The 10010-nt window shown below is 32.9% G+C and overlaps 2 protein-coding genes across 4 annotated transcripts in view; one reads left to right on the forward strand and one right to left on the reverse strand.

Moving 5' to 3' along the window:
• Positions 1-2128, forward strand: part of LOC125068641 (echinoderm microtubule-associated protein-like 2) — a 60728-nt gene extending 58600 nt beyond the window's left edge. For all 3 annotated transcript variants that reach the window (XM_047677892.1, XM_047677893.1, XM_047677894.1), the window contains 4 exons: positions 150-237; positions 323-467; positions 704-785; positions 938-2128. In XM_047677892.1, the coding sequence (XP_047533848.1) occupies positions 150-237; positions 323-467; positions 704-785; positions 938-1063 (441 nt within the window). In that variant the 3' untranslated portion in view covers positions 1064-2128. The remainder of the gene's footprint in view (positions 1-149; positions 238-322; positions 468-703; positions 786-937) is intronic.
• Positions 2129-4892: 2764 nt separating this feature from the next.
• On the reverse strand, positions 4893-9889 carry LOC125068621 (mitochondrial import inner membrane translocase subunit TIM44). The gene is made up of 7 exons (XM_047677857.1): positions 9716-9889; positions 9545-9640; positions 8987-9290; positions 8079-8185; positions 7776-7865; positions 6294-6416; positions 4893-6092 (listed from the first exon to the last, which is right to left on the reverse strand). The coding sequence occupies exons 1-7, from the start codon at positions 9716-9718 to the stop codon at positions 5505-5507; spliced, it is 1311 nt and encodes a 436-aa protein (XP_047533813.1). The 5' UTR covers positions 9719-9889; the 3' UTR covers positions 4893-5504.
• Between the last annotated feature and the right edge of the window lie 121 nt (positions 9890-10010).

Raw genomic sequence — 10010 nt, forward strand, 5'->3', positions numbered from 1 at the left:
AGCCTCGGTGTATGCGGTGTATGTAGATAACATATAAAATTAGGATGTATGCTAGATATTATTTAAAAATGTGTATAAACTTGGCTTGTATTGAATTGTTACATTTAAATGTATTGAATACTATAATAAACAGTAATTTCGTTTTTCAGGGCCACTCGAGTTTCATCACCCACTTGGATTGGTCAGAAGACAGTCAATACATCAGGAGTAATTCGGGAGATTATGAAGTGCTATTTTGTAAGTTGCATCCAGTTTAATTTAAAAAAATAACTTGTATCTCTTCTCTTAAGGAGCTTTTGATTCGATAAAATATGGGCAACAGGGAACGCGACGACGTGCCGCCAGATCCCGTCGGGCGCGGCGCTGCGCGACGTCCCGTGGGCCTCGGCGCACTGCCCGCTCGCCTTCCCCTGCGTGGGCGTGTGGCCCGAGGGCGCCGACGGCACCGACATCAACTCCTGCACCAGGTCCGCCCCCCCTCCCAGCCATCGCTTCCGTGGAGCTCGTTGCCTCGATGCGATTTCGACCTGACTATTAACTGTTTTTGCTAGATCTTTTCAATGCTAATATCTATGGGCGAAGGTCCCTCTTCAGTGTCATTCTTAAAATAAATTTATAATATATATACCTATGATATGATAAGTAAATCCCTTAAATTTTTTTTATCCTACTCTTATATCGTCAATCTCTTCTGTAATTGCAGAACCCAGGACGGACGCCTGGCGGCCACGGGGGACGACTTTGGCAAAGTGAAATTATACGCCTATCCGGTTACGCAGCCTAAGGCAAGTACTGAATACGCGTACAAGGGTTCCGTCAATGCATCGTAGATCACGAGTTTCATTAATCATCGAGTTTTACTTTAAGTTGGTCACGTTAAATTGTAATACTCCTCCGACCCGCGAATTTCCCCTATGCAATAACTTCCCGCCCGCAGTCGCTGTGCGCGGCGTACGGCGGGCACTCGTCGCACGTGACGTGCGTGCGCTTCCTGCCCGACGACACGCGCCTGCTGTCGGCCGGCGGACACGACGCCGCGCTGCTGCAGTGGCTCGTCGACTAGTCGCCGCCGCCGCCGCCGCCCTGCTTCGCTGCCTGCTGCCTAAGAGCTTACGGTGTCTCCGCGTATGAAATGCATCTGTTTCGTTATCGTATTTAGTGCATACGTAGGATGCGATAGATTTAATTTCTTATATTATTTTAAATATATCATGGCGTAGTGAGTTTGTACGAGACGATATGTACAAAGTAAATTTTAGTTCGGTACAAATATTTTTTATTTCTTTGGTCAGTATAACTTTAATTTTTAGATATTATTTAAAAAAAAAAGAAAACAAACATCGTGAGGGCTGAGTGTGCGTAATCGAATCTTATACTTTTTGAAAGTAATATCGTTAAAATATGATATTTTAAAATAATAAGAAAGAAATAATTTGGTGCTTATCCATATAAATAACGTGTCTAAAAATATTTGTCGTTTTGTTCGATATAAATATAATATTTTTATATATTTAATAGCAAGATTAATAGTAGCGTTTGGGTTGGATCGTGCGGTTGTGATAGAAAGGTCTGAATGTGTTTAATATATTAATACGCAATCCGTCGAATTATCCGCTTAAACATATTTTTTAAGCATTATTTATAAAACACAAGTAATATTTTTAGTATTTTTTACACATGTAACACTGTGAATAAAAGCTTTTTACGCATATTTTATTATCTCTAAGTATAATGTCTGTGGCACTTTTTAATCTGTATTATTTAATTATGTCGCGTTTATTAATATAATGTAATAGATTTTTTTATTTTAAGTTCACGAAACTTGATTTATGGAAAAAAAAACCAAACGTAATAGGTAAAAAAAAAATGTATCGCCTATATTCAATATAATTCTATATTAATCGTCTTATAGACTATTCTCATAAATCAAGTAAATAATTTTTAAGTTGATAAGATGGCAACATTCCTTAATTTAAGTTTAACTAGTAACCTAGTCACGGAGTTCTTTTTCATTATGGTTTTCATCGTAGTTAAGCACTAATAATAATGTAGATGATTATTGTATATAATATACGGCGGCTCCGTCCGCCTCTTGAATGTGCCTCTAATAAAAACAATGTTTACTGAATACGTTTTTTTATTCAAAATCTTTTTGTATATAAATATTGCCTCGCACAACCACTCTGTGGAACCAGCTTTCGCCGGCGGTCTTTCCGAACCGATACGACTTTAAAAAAAGAGCGTACTCATTCCATAAAGGCCGGCAACGCAATTCAATAACCCTTCATTTCATTAATTGTTCTTCATTTGTCATTTACATACATCCTTTCTGGAGATCGAGATCCTTTTTACGTTGGCCAAGAATCTGTTCTTTTATATTACTAAACTTTAAAGGAGGAAAATAACAAAATCATCCGGTACTGGAGTATAAAATTATGAGAGAGACAGATTCAAAGTTGCCATAATTGGTATTGATAAATATACATTATACATATATAATTAGAGGACTTATTTCTAAGTGTTTTTAATTGTATTGTGTTGGTAATGAATGTACCTTTAAAAAAAATTATTATTATTAATAACCGAGATACTGAATAATTTTCGAGGTCAACTATCGATAGTCAAACTATCGATAGTTCTGCAACGCGGTTACAAACATACGCAGTTACACGCACACAAAAAATGTGTTGGTAATGAATGTACCTTAAAAAAAAATTATTATTATTAATAACCGCGTCAGAATGAGCTCCATGGATGTTAACAACAAATTTAATCTACTGCTGTAAAGTATTTTGAAATAACATTTTATAATTAACCAACACAAAAACCAAATCCATATTACCATTGGTAGAATTAATTAGATGGATATATTTCAGAGTTTTCTCTCTTTCAACTGTATGAGCATTAATAGCTTAGATTATCCGTTTTCATGAGTTTTTTTTTTTAAATAGTTTTTAAGCCAAAGATGTGTAAGTTACTACAACAAAAAATACTGTACAAAAGCTATGTCTCTTATTAATAGACTCTATTAAAAAAAATCGTAAATAAACATTATTCTTATTTTTATTATTGACAAAAAAAAATTTTAATTGCATGTTTTCAAAAATTTTACAATTGTACTATTTGAACTCTCTTTTACCCATAAAAATTACTTGTAAGTTATTTCTGTAAACACTGCATAAAAGAGCAGATTGTTTTCTTTAGAATGTTTTGATAATATATTTCTATATTATTTTTGAGAAAATAAATAATGAAAACCAAGCTAAATGCACAATGTTAAGCTTCAAACTTCATGTTATTTCTATAAATCAACCTCGTTAACCGAATAAATAAACATGCAATTAAAATATTTAAGTCTTTGTTTGCGGTTTTTTTTAATTTAAATTACGATTCATTATAATTTATTTGTTTTAAAATTACCTATCAAAATTGAAACGCAACGCTCAAATTGGCATTCAACGCCGAGCGCTCACAAAGGGGGGGACTTTATCACTCGTCGTCGCGTGCCACACAGATACCTATTTTCTATATTAGTCTTTCGTTACATCGCGGTAGACGTTGACGTATATTTACGTATAAAAACTTGCCTTTTCTGATGATAATACATTTTAACCAACTTGATAAACAAAATAAGTTGACATTTCGATTATACTTTTTATATTGTTAGTCCAGAAACAGGTTCCACGCATTTTTTAGTTATTTTAACATACCACATACCTTAAATTTCAAAAAACCTTAGTGTCTTTAATTTTATTGTACTTATTTATGAACTTACAATTTATTTGCACTATTTGATTAGACTACTAGTGTCTTTTTTAATATTTTACTCACACTTTTTAGTATTTATATTTATTCTAAAATATCACCGATGCTTAATATCGATTGGCTTGATTATAATACTTGTGACTATACACACTAGTGTTGCATATCGATAGTCCATTATCGATCGATAGTTAAGGTGTAAGCGATACTATCGATAGATATCTATAGATAGATAGATAACAATATTTGTTTTTAGAATTAAGACATTTTGTGCAGAGTAAGGAATAAAGAAATATTTAAATGTGAAAAATGTTGTCAATATTTTTTTTGTGTCGATTTCTGAATAAACATTATAAATACTCATATCATAACATTAAAAAACTTTGAGGAGAACGGTGGCATTACAATGAAACTTTTTTGTAGTAATCTTGAGTGTAGCGATTAGAATACATTACTTAAATTAAAAAAAGCAATACTATCAAAAAATCACTGGCTATCGATAGTCCAAAACTATCGATAGTCCAAAACTATCGATACTATCGATAGTAGCAATAGTATCGCTACTACCAATAGTATTGCTTACAGAGAACTAGCGATACTATCGAAAATATCGATAGTATTGCTCACGGAGAGCTATCGATAGTATTGATCAAAACGATACTAACGATAGTACTATCGAGATACTGAATAATTTTCGAGGTCAACTATCGATAGTCAAACTATCGATAGTTCTGCAACGCGGTTACAAACATACGCAGTTACACGCACACAAAAAATTACAAGCGGCAATTTAAATAATGCGCTCTTAATTTCAACTGTATCCATTTAAGCAGAACACACCAATCAAATTCTCATATGGCACGATTTTTTCATATTGAGAAATATTATAACATTCGCCAAAATGCACAAAATATTCAAAAAATTTCTAAATTAACTTCATCGTCGACAATTATTTTGTCTATTTTTGAAAAACGAATAAAATAACCCACAATAGTCCCACAGACTATTGGCAATGTACATACACACAGACCAACTTTGATTTATTATATATATGTAATAGCGTATAGATTATGCAATTACTATATAAAACCTTTTAAGTGACTTTTACAGAGTATAAATAAAACCTTGAATAAATATAACGATTTATTACAACAAAAAAATAAAAAGTATCAAACAAAATAGTCATTACATATTTGTGAATTACTGTGATTTTAACGGGACAAGAAACAAACTGGATCAACTTATCTGAGAAACGTTTAACACGAACCAAATAAGTAACATATTATTATAGTTATTTGTTGATTAAAAATTACTAAATAAGTTTGTGGGACTCTCCAAAGATACATTTCAGATCTTGAAAAGAACAAATAAATTATACAAGCTAGCTTGTAAGATATATAATTTATTATAGCATATATTTTTATAAAAATATACACCTTTACGAGCACATTGTAAAAATGTGCGCAATCTGTACAATTGAGTATCTGGCCTGTTAGTAACCAAGTCACATCATTAAGTAACTATAAGGCAACATAGTTTAATTAATCTATTCTATTTAATTAGCAAATATTCACATTCTTATTCAAAATATCAAAAATTTTAACATATTGTAAGTTGTAACTTTAGTTTATTGCCTTATGCTTTTTTGTACTTTGGTTATGTTTACCGCTCAGCAGGAAGTCGGGTCAGACTAAAAACAAGTAACAATACAACGATTTAATCCATCTACACGTTAACAACTACTATATCAATTGTTCTACACTATTTGCTGACAGCTCGAGTAATCTCCAAGCTGCCTTGGGGTTCAACTCCTGGGGATCTCGGCAGAGCACCCACACGTAATTGACCCTCATCACTTTATTGGGATCTCCTTCTATTACATTATTCTTGCCGTCCCGCACACACATAATCTGCTGCGACTGGAATGTTATCACCAATACGGGACCCTGGTCCATCATCTTCCCCATCACCAATTCTATGTTCTCTATGTCCAATATCTTTGAATCGAGCCTGTATCCTAGCTGTTTGCACTGGTTCATGGGGGTCGCCAGGATGTTGTACACTCCCTCGTAGCACCAATCCTTCAGGATTACCAGGTCCCCTCTGACCATGGCTTCGAGAATGTTCGGTATGATGTCATTGGCACAGTCCTCGAGGAACTTCTGTGCCGTGAAACTCGGATCGATTTTGCATATTTCGGTGAGCGTGTTCGACAGCTCCGTCTTCTCAAACAAGTTTCCAAAGAGGTTGCTGACTTTGTCCGTAACGAATCTTGACGCTTTAAAGACCGGATTTTCTGATTCCTCGTATTTTATTTTCCAATCGAGAACCTGAATAGGAATTAAAAAGTATTTTCATTTTATAATACGCATCACAAAAATCGATATCTATTAAAGGTCCAAAGTAATATGAAATAAAATTTACACATAGTTTTTAATTTCACTAGATTGAAATATATCCTTCAATTTGAAAACACCTCAACTATTCAAGTTTCAAAGAAACCTTCTCAAGAGTTTTGTGAGTGTGCGCACCTTGTTGACGTACTGGTTGTTGTTCTTGAAGTCCTCCCACTGCTGGTAGAACTTGGAGTCCCTATGGAGCTCCACACCCAGAGTCTCCGTGTCCGGCGCCACCGTACGCTCGTCCGCCGCCACCTGCCACGCACGACTTAATATATTTACAAATATAAAAAAAAAATGTAGAAAAGAATATAGGTTAAAATATGCTGCCGGATATCCGAAAAAAAAAAATCTATCCGTAATCCGAATCTGATAAAAAAATCTTTTGCTATAATTTTGTTTTTGTATAGTGTTAAATTTAAAAAGAGTAATTGTATTTCAAATCTATTTGTTTTTTCCGTTATTATATCAAATTGATATTTTGTAATTATATCAAGTTTTATTTTTTAATTTCTAAATAATATATTCACAACTGAAACTGTCCGAAATAATCGGATAATGCGAGATCAATTCATATCCGTAACCGTATTAGAAACCGACAAGATATTATTCATATATCCGTATCCAGATCTAAAATACAATCCGGAACGGAACTGATATGGAAAACATATCTCTGAAAGTGATAAAACCACAAAACAAGTATGAGAATTATTGCATATCTTCTAGATGTATGAATCTATTAAATACGGTTACAAAGGCTCAAATCGCGGAATCGGACTATATTAAAAACAATCTTACAAGCTGCCCGAGCTTGTAAGTTGACTGTCTTTAGAGTCTCGTGCCTCGGAAAACATCTAAAAGTATCTAACATGGCTTAGATTGCCATCTGATTCGCATTATGAGATAAGAAATACAGCATGCACTCTACGTTTGCACAACGCAGGCTATACGGTGATGAAGCCATCGTAGGGCACGACGGTGCGGTGCACCAGGGCCTTCTAAATTGAGGGGCCCCTTTTTTTCTCGCCGGATAAACGCCTTACGGGTTTTCTCCCACGTGAGTTGGAGCGTACACAGGAATGCCTACTAAAAACCAGCGTTACCCTCTTCGTCTCATCGGCGGGCACGGTATCGCTGTCGCAAAAACGGTGAGCGGTAGGTACCACCCACTTTTAACATATTCTATTATATTTCATACAGCACCAATGTCTATGCTTGGTGCTGTATGAAGTCTAGTGTCTATCAGGTCTACAATTAATCGTCCACCTAACTATCACATAAAAATAAACAAATAAATTGTAATATTTAAAATTTATTAAGTACTTTTTTAACAGTAATGAGATTCTCATAAATACATTTATTTATTTTTTCAATGCAATGGGACTATTCATTCATGGGATTCACGGGGACTAAGACTAAACTCCCTTGAGAATTGACATATATCAGTCTCGAGGACATCATTCTGTATACATATACTAAGTGTGTGTTATAGAGCTTACACATATTATCCTAATTGTGAAACAGATTTGAGTAGTGTGTTACAAAAAAAAAAAATATGAAAATATGTTAGCTGTTATTATTCAAACTACATGTGGCAGAAGCACGGAGACTAACCTCGACTCGCTTTCGTAGAGTAGTTGGCGATGTGTAGACTCGACCTTCTAGACCCTTCGGTGCCATTTCGTTTTTCACTACTTCAGTAGCCTGAAAAAATCAATGATTTTTTTTTAAACATGTTTTTGATAAATAGAAAATAAATAAGAACATTTACAAAGCTAAGGCCCATTATAAAACCACTGGGATTGTAACGACTTAAGCGGTAAAAATGCTACAAGTCTATAATCAAATAGTTTCAAAGTAAAAGTATTTCGAAAAATTGAAATTAATTTTCAATTATTATAAATTATTTTACATTACCTGTGATATTGTCTTAAAGGCTGAAGTTTTACCAAGTTTCTGACCTTTATCTGCTAAACTTTCAGCTGCATCCTTGGCTGTCTTTGATATATCTTCGGTGATTCTTCCTAAAATTAAAAGAAAACTTACATGTAACAGTATACAAAGATTTTTTTTACTTTTTATTTCATGACGTCTGGCAATTATGCACTCTAAATGTGTAAAAAGAAAGTGGTCACTACTGTTCATAGTCATTAGCATGGTAAAAAATATTAACCATCCCTTACAACAAATAACTGTAGGGACAGATTTAGGGGAGGGCAACCAGAGCAACTGCCCTGGGTCTCCACAGAGAGCAGCCCCCACAACAGAGATTCCAATAAGTTAACAATTTTAATAATATATATGTTCGGATATCTAGATTTAGTCAAATTATAATAATATTACTCATTACTTTTGTTTCAGTGCATTTGTACATTTACTGTATAGTAAATGCATTATTGATAAATATAACCGACAGAAATGAAAATGTTTAAATTAATTTGTAACATAATAAATAGAGCCTTCAAGTGCTGCAAAGCATACAGACCTTGAAATCTGGATCTGACAGCATCAATGCATCAATAACCTTTAAAACTATAATGTGTTGTCCATGACACTTATGGTTTACATTAACAATAAAGTAAATTTTGATCTTGGATATATGTATGTTTATAAATATGTTTATATAGCATACTATAGCTTTGAATGTCTAAATATGTATGTCATGTATTTTCTTTAATTAAGATTAAAGATTATCAATATTCCATTTAAATATATTTAACTTTTCAGTTATGAATCATTAATAAAAATATAACAGATTAGTATACTTTGAGGAAAACTTTGGATGATGAAATCTATTTGAAAATTACAAAACAAACATAACTTACCAGCTTTTTTAACAATGTCCGTCTTACTCGCTTCTTCTAGAACATGTTCCATTTTACCCTTGATTCCTTCGAGGGTTTCTTTTAAAACTTCAGAGCTCTTAGAGGCCTCTGACTCGACAGCATGGAACTTTTTCCTTGCAGCCTGCAAAGCCTCTGAATTTTCTAATTTTTGAGCTTCTTCTCTAAATTTTTTAATGTTATCTTTCATTTCCTTATTTTTGGCAATATCCTCCTTGATGTTTTCTATTATTGAGGAAAAAAATCCCTTTCGTGCTGAATAGTTGCGACATTCGAGTACTGTGCACTAAAATAAATATATTAAAAAACATTTGAGTATATACATATTATTTTTAAACCATAAACATATTAACAAAACTTTAGAAAATTACATTTATGTAAGCATCAGATAAGAAATTTATGAATGAACAGCATTATTTATTTTACATAAAATTGTAATACTTTTCAGAAAAAAATTATTTAAATAATATTAATTGCGATTAATGTGAGAATTACTATTTTATTGGTATAACTCATATAGATATATAATTTTTTATTTACCTGCTCTGGTTTGAAAGGAATAACTGAAGTTTTCAAGTTCATAGGTAAAGAACATTTCCAGCGAGCTGAACTGTATATTATTTGTCGACAAGTATGCTGAAAACAACCAAAAATTATAATATGCACTAAGTCCTACATAACCTCATCATAACAAGATGATCACACATTTACCATTTTTATATGAATAGTAATATTAAATATTGTATAAAATCACTGTTTGATATTTTTGTATTCTACGTTATTATTAATGTAACCGAATTATCGGTTTTTCACGAAGACAGAAGGCGAATCATTTCATTTAGTGCTCATTTTTTTAATTTTTACTATTTTATCGTACTGCACAGACTAGAATTTAGATCTAGAAAACGATGACAGAGTATTAATATTTTTTACTTGATGTTATATTTATTCTAAAAACATTAAAAGTACTTATTTTTTACTATTATATGTTTTAAATATTCTATAC

Source organism: Vanessa atalanta, chromosome 14 (assembly GCF_905147765.1).
Source record: "Vanessa atalanta chromosome 14, ilVanAtal1.2, whole genome shotgun sequence".
Classification (NCBI taxonomy): Eukaryota; Metazoa; Arthropoda; class Insecta; order Lepidoptera; family Nymphalidae; genus Vanessa; species Vanessa atalanta.